General features: G+C 35.0%; 1 protein-coding gene across 1 annotated transcript; it reads left to right on the plus strand.

Annotated features, from left to right (window-relative positions):
* The first annotated feature begins 327 nt into the window (after window positions 1-327).
* Window positions 328-15,298, plus strand: LOC132034338 (anaphase-promoting complex subunit 7). The gene is made up of 18 exons (XM_059424655.1): window positions 328-499; window positions 1,238-1,306; window positions 1,450-1,500; window positions 1,847-1,984; window positions 2,080-2,142; window positions 2,369-2,484; window positions 2,845-2,929; window positions 4,098-4,157; window positions 6,034-6,079; window positions 8,049-8,122; window positions 10,441-10,491; window positions 10,573-10,773; window positions 10,858-10,902; window positions 10,994-11,087; window positions 11,210-11,355; window positions 14,006-14,235; window positions 14,440-14,500; window positions 14,822-15,298. Exons 1-18 carry the CDS (start codon window positions 431-433, stop codon window positions 14,906-14,908), a joined length of 1,686 nt encoding a protein of 561 aa, XP_059280638.1. The 5' UTR covers window positions 328-430; the 3' UTR covers window positions 14,909-15,298.
* The last annotated feature ends 810 nt before the right edge of the window (window positions 15,299-16,108 follow it).

The following is a 16,108-nucleotide window of genomic DNA, read 5'->3' on the forward strand; positions in this document are numbered from 1 at the left end:
CAACAATTTAACATAAAAACAAATATTGAAACGAGCAAAAGATCCAAATTCGTACCTAAATTTTGGAACAGATAAGACAGACACAAAACAAAGGAGGAACGAAGAAGCAAAAAAAAAGAAAAGAAAAGGGAAATGACGAAATAGAAAGGGTTTTAATGGGGTAAGGGTAATTTCGTCAAAAAACTTTCATTAAAATGCGCTCAGGGGCAAAAATTAAAGAAGGCATAAATGAGGGGCAAAATATAAAGACCAGCCCAAAAGAAGGGCACTCCGCGCAAAAAAAAGATTTATTTATTTTGGTATGCAAGTTTGTTGGTGGAACAAAGGGAAATTCAAAAAAAAGGGAGCGTCTTCAAATTCAAGTACTCACTCACTCTCACAGTTCCAGACTCAGTCTCTTGACGAATCTTAGTCCTCCGATCATCAAAGAATGGACGTTCCGAAAGACCATATGACCACTTTATTGGATCATGGCTTGTTCGCTTCTGCTCAAATGCTCGTAATTTCCACTAACCCCACCCTCCTTAGGGTTTTAATTTCACCCTTTTAGCTATTATTTGAATACACTTTACTGCCTATATTATCCTTTGGTGATTGAATTTCACTTCTGCTCAAATGCTCGTAATTTACTGACCACGATGGCTGCACTTTCTTCGTTTTAATTTGCTGCGTAGATGATCTTGATTTTGTTTCTTGGGTGATTGAAATTTACCTCTGCTCAAATTCCTGCTACTTGCTGACGTTGAAGTTTTACTTTCATTATCTTAGCTTATCATTTTTTGGCCATATTTTTCTAAAAGTTTTAATCTATCTTTACTGAAATTGAAGTTTTACTTTCATTATCTTAGTAAAGATAAACTCATTTACGTTGAATAGGGGTAACATTTTAGGGATAATTATATTTGTGGACCGCTCAAAAGAATAATAGCCGGCAAATGTATAGGTTTTGTATATTAAGTATAAATATACATACTTACATGGAATATAGGGCTTTAATTATTTAGTGTATTTTTTTTTTTTTTTTGGCCATAGGGCTAAAAGTATAATTTACTGCTTACATATCTTGATTTTGTTTCTTTGGTGATTGAAATGTTACCTCTGCTCAAGTGTTACTATTTTACTAGCCATTATCGGTTTCAGTTTCACCATTTTAGGTATCAATTCTGTTTATAATTTATATATGTAATTTATTGCATAAGTAATCTTGATTTCTGTTTCTTTGGTGATTGCAATCTAGGGATGTTTTCTTGTTTCGTCGTCTTCCATAAGTCTTGAAACAAGTCCGCACCTCAAGGCTGAAAATTTGGTTTGTCTCTCTTCTCTCTATCTATTCATCTTTACAACAAATTTGGAATTCTAAAAAAAAGTTTTTAGGTTCAGCTAAACCATGATTTTGTATGTTCAAACCCGGACTAGTTGATTCGTTGATCACTGTAATTTGTTATTCAGGTGCTTCTTGGAGATGCTTTATTTCGGGAGAAAGAGTACAGGAGAGCTATTGTAAGATAATTTGGTTTAATATAGATGAATCAAAATGTTTTCTTGGCGTTAGATATTGTTATGGCATATTAGATTTTATATCGTTTGTCCATATTTCAATGATTTACTATTATTAATACTGGGTACATTTCTTCTTCAATGAGGAACAAAGAATCTGCTTTATTATCCGAAAAGGGCAATCTCATATCATATCGCCTCGTAGAGCAGAGTCTCTGTCTACTTGGGATTGGCCATGAGAAGTACATTGATAATATTATCAAATTAATAATGGCTACATTTTTATATGTATGGTACCAAGATTGATTAGACAGTGTCAGTTAAACTATTTGGTTTACTAATTTGCCAGCACGCATACAAGCAAGCATTGCACTGCCACAGAATAATTCCTAAGCAAAATGCATCAGCAGTTAGAAGTTCACTGTCTGCATCAACCAGGTCATCATCGCCAAATTCTTTCAACATTTCAACGATTAATGAGAATGAGGTATCTTGGCTTATAACTGATAGTTAGAAATGTTGAGCTCACCATGGCACTACTGAGGGTCTTTTGCTCCTTTTATTTTTTCATCTTCATAATAGGTGAAGTTCAAAATTGCATCATCACATTGTGCACTCAATGAGAATAGAGCAGCTCTTCTCGAGGTTAGTCATCTTTATGACTCTATATCTGGCGTAGACAGTTTTAGAATGTTGGGTAGATACCAATGCCTATTTGTGATGAAAAAGGAAATATGTTCTTTTCTTGGTAATTCTTAAATGTTGCTAGATATTTTTGTGATGCTGTTTGTCTGTCTATGTGTATAACATCTCCCTTGGAGAAAATTTTCAGTTGCTAGCACTAAGTATTTTTGCCATGTTTATGTCACAGATGGAGGGAATCCCAAGCAAAGCAAGAAATTTGCAGATGAATCTCATGATGGGAAAACTTTACCGAAATTCCAGACATACTCGTGCATCCATTACATGCTATAAAGAGTGTTTAAGGTCCTTTGTCTTCTTATTTTTCTGGAAAAATTTATTTGGCTGTGACAGTGTATGTGTATTTTCTTATTTATTTTTCCTTCCCTGGATATGTTTCTTAGTTTCTGCTTCAACTTTGTTAGTCTTTGACATTTCAAGTAAAGAAAGGAATACACTGAACAGCTTTGTTGCTCTTTCTCTTTGTAATAATTTTGCTTTTGGCCTTCTTTTTCCTTCTTGCGTCTGTCCTTGTTCATTACCCTGCCATTTTATAGATCAACCTGCAGAAGCAGTGAGCAATATGAAGTGTCACAAGTTATTGGTTGCATTAGTTTGACATCTCAGTCTTATCCATCCTATTTTTGTTTTTCCTCTTATTCACAGGCATTGCCCTTATATCATTGAAGCCATCATAGCTTTGGCAGAATTGGGTGTTGCAGCTAAAGATATTATTTCATTGTTTCCACAGGTTTGTTTTACCAGATTTTCAATATATATCCTCACTCAATATATATCCTCACTATCCTCTCTGTAAAGGAGAGGTCATTTAAAAACTTTGCTTACAAACATTAGACAGCTTTATTGTTAAGGCTTGGTCATAACAAAAATACATTCAATAAGAACGCCTTGCAATGCATTTCATTTAGTTTTAATTTCTTAATGCCTAAAGTTGTGCATCTGTAATTTTGCCCCTCTTATTCCAAATCCAAATGTGTAAGTGATTAGTATCAATCCTTTTTGTCCATCTTCTAATTTTAGCTTCAAATATGAAGATTCAAATTTGGTCTTCCCTTGCGGTTGACAATGCTATAGGTTGTGGTATCACGTTGTTAAATTAGTGAAGGGAGAAAGAAATGTCTCTTCTTTGATCATAACTTTCATCTAATGTAGTTGTCATAACATTAATGGTATCAAATGCTAAGTTGAATAACCATTGCAGCCAGAGTCGTCTAAACATCTTTGCTATGTGATGCTCCTGCTGTAGCGTGTTATAAGCAGTCACTTACTTTTGTGCTTTAGTGGAATAGGATAATCTTCTGATAAAATGGGAACACCCTTTATACTACTTTGGAAGAAAGGAAGTGCCCAGTTGTATTTAAGGGAAAAGTACATTTAGACACAAGTTCATACCCCCCCCCAAAACAAAAAAAAACTACAACACACAGAGTGTCAAGAATTAAAATCACTTTGGTGAAGCTTAGAAGATGTATATGAGGAGCATGGAAAGGTAAAAATCATTAGATTATTACAACAGAAATATGCCTCTTTTTTTGGTCTTGTTTTGGATGAGTTGAAGAACCTGACTTGAAAGGTATCACCCCTCTGTTTTACTTCACCTCCTCTCTTGTTAACTGTCCACGGAGGAGGAAAACCCACTTGTAGCCTTCCATTTTTCTTTTCACGCTCCAGTCCCTGCGGAATTACTCTTGCTAGAGTCAGGACCTGGGGAGCTCATGGTAAATAGTAATGTGAACCATATTATCTTGCTTGAAACTGCACATGTCAAAAAAAAAAAATCTTGCTTGAAACTGTCATTTCACGGGTGTCATTAATAAGATGGACTTTTGGGCAGAATTCATAACATGTTTCAGAGCAATAATAGTACAACAACTTGCTTACTTTAGATATCATTGCAGACCCCAACTCGAGGTTCAAGGTCTACTTTTGATCATTTTGATTCAAGTCGTTGGTTACAGGTGAGTGAACAATTTATATGGTTTACCTTGCTTTCATTAGACTGAGCTGTCTTTCTTAAATCCAATTTTAATTCTTACCTTTTGTACTCCATTTTGTGTTTTAGCTAAATTATATTTGGATATCGTCACATGATTTCAGTCACACACTGACAACTTGTTATTGGGTTGTTCAGTTTCTTGAATGAAGAATTGTTTTTGTTTCTTACCAATCTCATTGCTAGTTACTTTCTCGTTGTGCTGGTGTTCGTGGAGGGACACTGGAGTAGTTTCTCGTTTTGTGTCCCAAAATACAAGACCAAAGCTAAACCAAACCAGGTTGTTTTTAGTCCAACCCCACATGAGAGTTAGGAAACTAATGAGAATCTTAGGTTCTTATATCTCATGTTTGCTTTGTGGGGTCGAAGCCCATTGCTACGGTGAGTCAGTGACAATTTTGTATAGGAGAATGACATGGGTAATCACAAATGCTTTATATTACAAAATATTTTGACTCATTGAACAGGATGCCATTCTGGTGTGAATGTACTATCTTAGAAGATATCTTTAGGGTACTTACTTATGAGTTGATGGATCAGGTGGTGCCAAACTTGCAATGGTGTCAACACATGAAAACGTGAACATAGGTTCTCTATGTTGTTAAAAATGAGCTAATTTGCAACCAAGGATGTGACCTAGATTAATTAATGAAGCGGTACAAATCTTGTAGACCAGGGTTCAAATCCTGGTAGAGACAAAAAAAAAATTACTTCTTCCCTCTTCAATTTATGTGAATCTATCTGACTGGGCACAAAGTATAAGCAAAAAATAAAGACTTTTGAAACTTGTGGTCTTAAATAGGCCATAACATTTGAGTTAACAATTTGAGAGGCAATAAAAGTTTGTCATTAAGGGTAAAATGAGAAGCCTAAGTTAAATTATTTCTAAATTTAGAAATGGGTCATTCTTTTCAAAACAGATTAAATAGGAAAAAGGTTCACATAAATTGGAATGGAGAGTATGTGATTTCTTCCCATATGCCTAAGCCTTGGTGGACAGAGCTATACAGTACATGTGTTGGTGGAAGGTAGCAGGTACCCAGTAAAATAGTCGATATGCGTGTAAGCTGGTAGGGATAACACCATTGTCAAAAAAATAAAATCAAAAGAAAAGCTAGCTGAGTTGGGTATGAAATTATTTGTGTCCAGTTGAAAAGTCCCCAATCAATGTGGCCCAAGAAAGTATTGTGCTTTAAGATGTCGATCTTTGCATATCTCTATATATTGGCAAGATGTAGATAGAACAGTGTAATAGCAAAGTTAGATAGAAGCAGCAGGTGTTTACTTCTTCAACAAAATTACTCTTTGCACATGTGTATTAAAAAAAAACAAATTTAATTAAGAAATGGTCAACACACAAAAAGTTAACAACTGATAATGGCGACTCCTTTACACCACTTGATGGATAGAAATAGGCAAAATCAAATTGAAGAATTAAATGACTTTAATTGGAAAGTTCAAGAAAAATAACCATTTTTCAGTTAGGGGAGGTAAGCCTGAGGGATGGTCGGGGAAAGCAGAGAAATGGGGGAAGAGGTAAAATCTGAGATTCCTTATTCTGTTCGCTTTGGTTTCCATTTCCTTATCATTTTAATCAACTTGGTTCAAATTCCTCGTGCTTTGCATACGTATTTCTGTATTTGAACTTGTCAACTATAAGTGGCAACTCTCATGCACCTAAATGTAAATAGGCATAACTGTTTCCTTATCAAAAAGGCATAACTGTTTAAGATCTGGTCCGAAGCATATCTGCCAATGTTCACTTTTTCCAGTCTTTTAAGTATTTAAATTTCATTTATAATGTCTATCTAATGTCCAATTATTCTCTTCCTCCTGTGCAGCGTTATGTTGAAGCCCAATGTTGTATTGCTTCAAACGATTATAAAGGTGACAAGCTTTTCCTAATCTGGAATGTGCCGGTTTGACTATTTTAGCTAATTGTTGCAGTCTTGCCGTGTCCTTTGATACTTCTGATTGCCTCGTTGGACGAGACAAAAATACTATTTGAAAAATTTATCCTATTTGCTTTCTAGTTTGCATGGCTATGTATTGTCACTGGGAAGAAGTGAGATATTGTTTTTTCGAACACGTCTCAAAGGGATTTTCATTGCAGGATAATATATTTATGACTGAGTCACTTTTCATGGTGAAATCTTGCAGGAAAATATATTGTTTATCTGCATGTAATTGACATATGCAAAAGCTAAAACAAGCTGAAACACTACTCTTTTGAATTCCTTTTCACTTATCCAGATTATATTCTTGAATTTTGGTGGGGTTTGGTTGTAGCAATTGAACGAAATTGGGGTGTTAAATTATTTTGGGTCTTTGATTAGCTATGATAAATAATTTTAAGCTTTCTTCCCATTTTTGGTGGTTTGACGTATTTTTAAAGTCTACTACATAAGCATATGATCTTTGATATTTTGCTATTGGAGCACTAGATTTCCCACGTCTAAATTCCAAATGGACAATATTATATTTTATCATGTTATTTTAGTTGTTTGTTACTTTAACTTTTATTTATTATCTTTTTGGGTAGTTTAAATGTTTGTTTGTTTGATAATGGGTGTCCGAAATAGCATGTAAACAGATGGCCATTAATGAGATTAGGGAATGAAAACTGTAAAAATAACTCCCAGTTGTGAATTTAATGAAATAGGGATAAATTTGGCTTTTTTTGAGTGTACAAGGGCAAATATGACCCTAAAGTTGGATCGCAAGGGCAAATATGTTAAAAAGTATAAGGAAGGGAAAATATAGCTTATTTGTGAAAGTACAAGAGCAAATCTAGCCTATTTGAATAGTGTAAAATCCTAATTATTTCCGAAATTAGCTTGAACCCCTTATTGGTCTTGTTTAGCTTAATGTTATACCTCTTTGTATCTCTTTCTACCTATTTATAAAGTTTGTATCCTACCTTTATTAACTTTGACTAATACCTAGTAATATCCATTTTATATCTCGTATAACACTTATGGTCTACTTTGAGCATGCTTGCAAAATGTTCTCAATATTTTTATGCATTGTAAAATTTTAAGTTATTCCTAAATCTTGATTGATTTTGTTATTAAAATAAATTGAAATACTATAAGCTAAATTTATTAATTAAAGATAGAAATATATGGTAAATATCAAATTTATGGGGTAACTTAAAAATTTCTGATATCAGCTAACCAAAATTTTTCTGAATATAATTCTTTTACATGATATGCTAAGAAAATCATTTAAACAAATTAACAAAAATCTAAGGTTGTCGAATGACCTGTTCATAGAATAATCAGTATTTGAAAATTAACTTTTCCCTTTTCTTTTGTTACGAAAGTTGGTTAGATTTATCAGAAAACAATTAGGGAAAAGTGATACTTTTGACAAATCGTGAAATAAACGTTTGAGTGGGTTTCTAAATGAAAGAGCAGAAATTATGCAAATTTTACACCTGGTTAGTCTTTTCTTGGTTTTTGGTTTGGTGGGTGTGTGTGTGGGGGGGGGGGGGGGTGGGTCCCTCCTGCTCACCGACTCACCGGTGGTAAATGATTAGGAAATGAAACCAGCTTCAGTGGGTTCTCTGTTCCCTATTATTTCTGCCGTTACTTTCTTTTTCTATTAGCAAATTACAGAAGCACATAATCGATATGCCATTTGCATATTGGGGGATTCTTGCACAACAATCATACTTGTTTTATCAAAAAATATAAAAATAATAATGTAGCCATAATGTTTCTGTATTTGAACCAGGAAACAGGGAAAAAGTGCCTATCCAAATGGCCTTTTAGAAAGTCAAATATTCTTTTATACATGACGCTTAATTTTTGTTTCATTTTCCTTATCACAGTCTGCTTTTCTTTTTCTGCAGGTGGTCTGGAATTCTTTGCAGAGCTTCTGCGACGATTTCCCAATAACATACATATTCTTCTTGAAATGGCTAAGGTTAGGGCTTAATGAGTATATGGAAATTTTTAAAGATGCAAGTCATAGCACAACGCTCCTTTTATTCATATGACCAAATACGTAGATAGCCCCTTAAAGTTGACATGAACTTCTAACTTTAACTTTGCCGCTGACCAGATAGAGTGGTCTACTTGACACAAATATGTCTCGTGGATATCCGAGTCTAGCAGACTCATGTGTGAGTTGCAATCGTGGATGACATGTCAAATAGACAAAACAACGAATGACACGTGTATTTTTACAAAACATAGCTTTAACTTTCTTATAAAATGATATTGTATTTTTCTTTTAAAAAAAAAATATCAGAGGAAACACCCACCCCTCTCCCCCTCTTCTTCTCTTCTCAAATCAGAAAACACCCTCCCGCCACCAATGCTTCTCCCTCCCTCGTCTTCTTCGTGTTCCAACCAATGAAGTCATCATATCATATGCCGTACTTGAAGGGAAGCTTTATTCCCTTGGTTGAAGAAGACATTATGATGATCCTAGCCTTCTTCAACAGTGGAAAAGATCCATTTTTCATCTCGTATCTCTTCCAAAAGATTTCAACAAGTTTTAGTCCTTGCACATGTACGATAGAGACATGTGAAAAGAGAATCAAAATGAAATAGAGGGATTGATAAGAAGTCATTCTCCAACGTGTTTCTTTGACTTTTTTTAGATTGGTTTGATTTTTCAGTCTTGCTGCTGGGAAACAGAAATGGATGGGTAAAAATGAGAGTGGAGGAAGGTGTAAAATGGTGAGTTGCACGGTGATCTTTTTGTTTCGGATGAAGCTGGTTGGTGAAGGTTTTATGGTGGTTGCTGGTTCAAGTAGTAGAGCTTTTTGTTATATGTTTGTGCATTATGTGTTATGTCAGCAAGAAACAATGCCATCTGGATTCCATAGCTGAACGATCACCGGTAAAGAGTCATTGGAATCTCCATATTTTCCAGTGGGAGAGTGTAGGCCAGAATTCTTTTTATCCTTTTCTCCTTTGAAAGGAGTCTGATGGTTAAGGTGGCATTTGGTCGATTTAATGGTGTTCGTAAGTGTGTTTTGGGTGTTGTTGTATATGTGAAATTGTGCGGAGATGGTGAAGGAGGTGAGGGTCAGAGATGGAAGGTGGCTGAGAGAAAAGAAAAGTTTTCTAAGCTAACAACAACAACAAAAGACTCACGCGCTCAAAAATTAGGTAGAAAACACACATCTTCCATGTCAGCCACGGGTATTTCTAAGACTCATATGTGCCGAGTAGAGGTGTGTAATGATAAGGTGTCTAATGGCCTGTTTGGCCAAGCTTATTTTTCTCCAAAAGTACTTATTTTTTCCAAAAAGTGCTTATTTTAAAAAAAGTGAGGTGTTTGGCCAAGCTTTTGGGAGAAAATAAGTACTTTTGGGGAGTAGCAGAAGCAGTTTTTCAGAAGCTAAAAAAGTAGCTTTTCCCCAGAAGCACTTTTTAAAAGCTTGGCCAAACGCTAATTGCTGCTCAAAAGTGCTTTTTAAATTAATTGGCCAAATACAAACTGCTTCTCACAAAAAGTACTTTTCAAAATAAGCTGATTTTAGAAGCTTGGCCAAACAGGCTATAACTGGCGGTTAGTGCCAACTTATGGGGCTCTATGTATTTGGCCTTGCTTTTACTATGTATGTCTGGCAGTAGGACGATGCTCATGATTAACATGTCAGAGGCATGGATATATCAATTGATATACGACCAAATTATTATCCATAAAAAAAAATATATAAAAAAAAAAAAAAAAAAAAAAAAACTGAATTATTTGAAAGTAATTGTGCTTTTTCTTACTCGTGGATCAAATATTCTCTACACTGGTTTTCTCCTTTACTGGTATCACATATGTAGACTGGTTGAAGTAGTGAACCATCAGATGCCTAGCATTTTCTTTCAGCTTTCTAGATTTGTCTGGTCTAGTCATTGAAAGTCCAACCATGCACATTTGAACTGCTCGTCGAGGAAATGCCTTATTTTAATGATTGTTCTAAATTACCCAGAAAAAATCCGGCCTGAAAACTATATTTTTCTTCACTTTCCAGCTTTTGGACTATAGAGAATTACAGTTGGTATTTATTCCATATCAATAAAATAAAATAATAATAACTAGTGTTGGTATTTGTTTATGTTCACGGATGGCTGAATGCTCATTGACATAATAAATTGAATAAATCTCTTAGGATGAAAATAGTTTTTATCCTAAACCCTTAAAGGAGATGATTTCTTAACTTTTTCTCTGAAATTTTTATTCTGAAAATGAGAAGAAAGTTATTGTTATCTCATCTCGTGTTTTCACTTCCAAAGGTTGAAGCCATCATTGGAAAAACTGAAGAAGCTATAACGGATTTTGAGAAGGTAAAACGAGTGTTTCATGCTGATGTGGTATTTATCATTTCTAAATATGCACTATATGTTAATATTGAATGGTCTCTGCAGGTTCGATCCATTGATCCATATGTTATTACTTATATGGACGAGTATGCCATGCTCTTGAAGCTGAAGTCTGATTATTCGAAGTTAAATAAATTAGTACATGATCTACTAAACATAGACCCAACCAGACCGGAAGTTTTTGTGGCCTTGTCTGTCTTATGGGAAAGGAAAGACGAGAGAGGGGCTCTATCTTATGCTGAGAAGGTTAGTTTTGTTGAGTTTTAGTTTTGAAATTGTTATTGATGAAGCAAGCATAGACTAGTGATGATATTGCTTTTTTGCAACCAGAGCATCCGCATTGATGAGAGGCATATACCAGGTTATATAATGAAGGTATGCTTAAGATTCTTTCTGTCTAGTGGAATGCTTTTCAATACCATATAGTTAGGTTATTCTTTTTTTTTTTTTTTTGACCAACATCTAGGGAAATTTATTCTTGTCAATGAATCGCCCTGACGCTGCTGTGGTTGCTTTCAGAGGAGCTCAAGAATTGAGACCTGATCTTCGTTCTTATCAAGGTTTGTTTTCAAGAAGGGTGATGTTCTATTGTATAGGTTGCCAGCATTCTGCTTTTTTGAATGACGCCATTGTGTTGTTCCATTCCTCTTCTGAATTGAGTTTCTTACAAATACAATTCTAGGTCTAGTACGCTCTTATTTAGCGATTTCAAAGATTAAGGAGGCACTGCATGCTGCAAGGGAGGCAATGAAGGCCATGCCACAGTCAGCAAAAGCTCTAAAATTGGTGGGTGACGTACATGCTAGTAACACTAGTGGGAGGGAAAAGGTATAATTGACTTTCCTCCTTTGTACCTTTTGATATTTGAACCGAGTTCACTTCCCAGACTTAGCTGGTGTACTTGATATATCTTATTAGCATTGTGTAAGAGGATCATAAAGGTTTTAGTGAAATTAAAACTAACAGAGGCACTATTGTTCCCACTCGCATATTATTGGTAGCAATATCATAAAGATGGGTTTAAATACTATTTCAACCTGAATTCTTTATATGACTGGGCAAGATTATTAAGGTGAGAGCTGCAAACAGGCATTTTCTAGTACACTGACCTAACTAGTTTACACACAGCTTGTTGCACATGACTGTAATGGAGGATGAAAAAAAAAATATTCTTAAAAATTCAGTAAAAAATGTTTGATTATTAAAATGTCTGGTGTATTGCTCTAACGTTACTTGTTTAGTATTCAAAATTGTTAACAAATACTTCCTTTGCCCAAAATCAATTACGTTTTTGCAGTATGAAAGCTGAACTGTCGACTTTTTGAGTTGATTTCATACATTTGTTTTGTAAGAATAAACACTTATTATACTTAGAAACTATTAAAAACAATATATGTCAAATTTTGAAAAATTGATCATAATTTTTTTTCAGAATATCTGTCTGAAAGAAAAAAGTGGTTTACCTATGCAAATAATAATCGTGTCATATCTATTGGGACACTTTCTTTAATCCTCTTTGACCAATGAATTTGTTTTGTTTTTCACCTTTTAAACGTCCAATTTAGCAAACTAAAAGTTGAAATGGATGAATCTATTATACATGATAAGGAAAATGATGATATTCCAACACATTTTTTTTAATATACTCCCTCGGTCTCAAATTATTTGTTCGCTTTTTTGTTTTACACGCCCCTTAAGAAATGAGGGATATTTGACTAACTTTACCTTTATTTATATAATTATATCTAAGTTGTAATCTCTCTCCATTAAATGTTTACTCTATTTATGTGTCATCTCCATTAATGACAAAATTCTACTAAGGGTAAAATGAGAAAAAATAATTAATTGTGCCTCGAACTCCTAAAACGACAAATAATTTGAGACAACTATTTTTAATAACCACGACAAATAATTTGAGACGGAGGGAGTAATGATTAAGGAGGTGCATACTCCTTATGGTGTCAGTCTGTGGAGATCCATCATCTTTTTTAATATAATGATTACTTAAAAGTGGTATGCCTTTGGGTATGTTTGTTATGTCATATATAGGTATATATTTTTGATTTGACATTTTACTTTTTACATGTAAAGAAAATCCAATTTGGTAAGACTTGGGCTGCGTTCGGTATGAAGGAAAATGATTTACACGAAAAATATTTTGCGGAAAGCATTCTCCAGTGAAAAATAGATTATTTTCTTACTTCTTTTCCAGTGTTTGTTTGGTGAATAAAATATATTTCTCAAAATATTTACTAGTAATTGATTGGTGAATAGAAGATGTTTTCCAATTCTCTTGTTATTCGTTTAATCTGATATCAACTTTACAGATGCTTTGTGTATCACAAAGCAACACCATTGAACTTTAGTCAAGGTCACGAAGATTAATCTTTCTTTTTTCTTATAAATAAATACTAAAAATGATTACATTTTTGTACATTGCGATCGAACACCTACTGCAAACACGAGGGAAAGGTTATGAATTACATTGTCACAGAAATATAGATGAGGTTGTACAAGGAGAATGCCTCCGTCATGCAGGAGTGTAGTGCCTCGTTCTGGACGAGGAAAGTGACCTTCTCTTTGGTCTCTAAGGAAGTCATTTTCCCCTATTTCAGGAAAATATTAAGTATTTAGTGCAACCAAACAAGAGAAAATAGGAAAATATGACACCATTGATCTGGATCAGAGTTCTGCTTTTGTTTGTCACGTGAGATGTACATTAGGGACAGTGACTGCCATCTTTAAAGGAAGTATGTTTCTCCTTTTATACTTTTTATTTGTATTCTTCTCTTATGATAGTAGCAAAGATTTTTTTTTTTTACATATTTCAAAAGATCCGAGAGGTTCATGTCAGTATAGATGAGTGGGTGGCTTTGTAGGTAACCATATCTTTATGTAGATTCTCTACTTTTTGGCATACATCGTGTATGGGACTTCTTCCCACAACATTAATAAAATGTTATCCTATACTCTCTCCATCCCAATTTAAGCATCTTAGTTTAACTGGGCACAAAGACTTTTGAATCTTATGGTCCTAAAATAAAGATGTGTCTGATGTACTAAAACGTCCTTTGAATCTTGTGGTTTTAAACTTGCCAGGCAGGATTTTTTTTTTTCAATTTTTTTTCCCTCAAAAGAAAGTGGGGTTTGGGGAGGGTAGAGTGTTGGTGTACGCAGACCTTACCTCTACCTTGGTAGGGTAGAGAGGCTGTTCCGATAGACCCTCGACTCAAGTAAAGCAGAAATACGGCAATACAGAAACATAAGCAGGATGTTTGATTTGTCAATTTACTAAATATAGAAAGAGGCACTCTTTTTGGGAAAGACCAAAAACGAAAGTAGACACTTAAATTGGGGCATAGGGAGTATTTTTTTAATTTTATTTTAAAAAAGCAAATTAAACATTATAGCTGTACATCTGAGTAGCACTTGATTTCTTTTCTTATTCTTGAAATTCAACGTACCAACTCTTTTACAGGCGAAGAAGTTCTATGAATCTGCACTAAGACTGGAACCTGGTTATCTGGGAGCAGCGCTAGCCTTGGCAGAACTGCATGTCATTGAAGGTCGAAATGGAGATGCTGTTTCTCTCCTTGAGCGATATCTCAAGGATTGGGCTGATGACTCGTTACATGTTAAGCTTGCCCAAGTATTTGCTGCTACAAATATGCTACAAGATGCCCTGTCACACTATCAGGCAGCACTGAGGTAGTACCTTTTCCTTGAATGCTCTTGCAATGCTTTGCTGCTCGATTTTAAGGCATTAGAACTGTTGGATAATCATCTCACAATATCAGCCCTTGTCTAATTGCTTTAAACCAGAGAAGGTAAAAGCAAATGAGAAGAGTAGCAGTTTGCATGGAAATAGCATTATTCCAAATACTTAAACCAATATTTTGCGTTGCCTGTCAGGATAAATCCCCAAAATGAAGCTGCAAAGAAAGGACTGGAGCGCCTGGAGAAGCAACTCAAGGTTTTGTTTCCTGTTCAACGTGAAAGCATTGTGTCTCTCTCTCTCTCTCTCTATATATATATATATATACTTGTTTAAAAAATTTCTCTGCTAAATATTGTAACTAGTTGTTCTAGAACTTATCTATTCGCGATACTTTGGAAAATTGATCGTGGGACGCCCAAATTCACTTGGCCATACCTCTGGTTTACATTACTTTGCTGTCCTGATGTCATGCATTAATCGAGTTTCTTAACTTAAATGAACTTAAACCAGCACCCAGTAGACAGTTTTTTGGTCCCACTCTTGTTTGCTTTAAATGAACCTGTCCATTTTCGGCAGGGAGTAGATCCTGATGCTCCAGAAGAAGACGAGGAGAACGATGTTGAGGATGCTGATGCAGACCAGGAAGAGGCTGAGCTTTTATGATGAGGAACGGAAACAACCCATCTTAAGCTCTTCTCTTGTTCTGCTGCATGCACTTATATGAGAATTGATTCAATTGGCAGGCATCTGATATAAAAGCAGCAGAAATCCACTTCACCAGGAGCAGAACAGATTCTTTGTGGCCTTCCAAATAAGGCACTTGTTGCAGCTACCTCGGGCTTTACCGTGCAAATTCTTCGCCATCAGACTGTCCAGCAAGATAGGCCCTATTCCTCTCCGAGGTATAAGATGGGCTGCCCACATGTTGTAATTTATTGTAGTCTCTTTTCCTGTCAATGTAAATTTACTGAATCAACATTTTTGTAGTAACTCCAAAAAATTTTGAACAAATTGATTGATATAAAAGTCAGCCTACTTGAGCTTTGCAGAGCATATTCGCTCCTATCCTCAGGTAAATTAGAAAGTTGTAGTAGGTTAATAGCAGGCGAAAGATAGTTTAATTATAATGAATTTCCTGAATACAAGAGTTAATTATAAAGAATTTCCTGAATACAAGGGTTAATTATAAAGAATTTCCTGAATACAAGAGTAGTATCAGACGATGTTTTATAACTAATGTGTAAAAACTTTATCTGTGGCTCGAGGCTTTGTGCATAAAACGTAGATGAAGTTCACCTAGAAGGTTAAAACTGAGCAGTGAGAGATTGCTTTTTCATCTCAACGGAGTGCCCAGACCTCAAAGTAGCCAAGATATGGGGATAGGTGACTCAACTTGGCATCTTTTCTGGCTTTGTAAAATTTATTGTTTGCTTACTTCTGTTTGTCTGCAGACCATGAATTGGCATACAATTTCCAAGACGGTAAGCTACTATTAATCTCTCTCCTTCAGTTGATAAAGTGAACAGCTAAAATCTGCAATATTGGGTTTAAATTTATTCCATCGCATCACAGTCGTCTACATGTTCCGCCATGTATTTAAGTTTTTCGCCCTTTCTCATATCCTATATGGAATCCAGCTGAAATAAAGGAAGAGTTGGACCATTACATTCTCTCCACCTTCAAACAACACTTACATTCCTCAACCTTCAAACAATGATCAAGAGATAGTGCAAAAATCTGGTAACTTAACCTTCAAACAATCATGATCCTCCCAAGATGCTTCTTTAGATGGAAGATTAGATCTCATTGAATAAGGACTTCCACTGCTGTTATGATACAACATTAATCAACCGCCTCTTCAAA

This window comes from Lycium ferocissimum, chromosome 10 (assembly GCF_029784015.1).
Source record: "Lycium ferocissimum isolate CSIRO_LF1 chromosome 10, AGI_CSIRO_Lferr_CH_V1, whole genome shotgun sequence".
Classification (NCBI taxonomy): domain Eukaryota; kingdom Viridiplantae; phylum Streptophyta; class Magnoliopsida; order Solanales; family Solanaceae; genus Lycium; species Lycium ferocissimum.

What these genes read in the sequence shown, in the direction of transcription:
- LOC132034338 (XM_059424655.1), top strand. Translation starts at nt 431, where the DNA reads ATGGACGTTCCGAAAGACCATATGACCACTTTATTGGATCATGGCTTG. An exon ending in AAGAGTACAGGAGAGCTATT is followed by an intron (nt 1,501 to 1,846) that starts GTAAGATAATTT and finishes CTAATTTGCCAG; the next exon opens with CACGCATACAAGCAAGCATT. An exon ending in CTCTATCTTATGCTGAGAAG is followed by an intron (nt 10,774 to 10,857) that starts GTTAGTTTTGTT and finishes TTTTGCAACCAG; the next exon opens with AGCATCCGCATTGATGAGAG.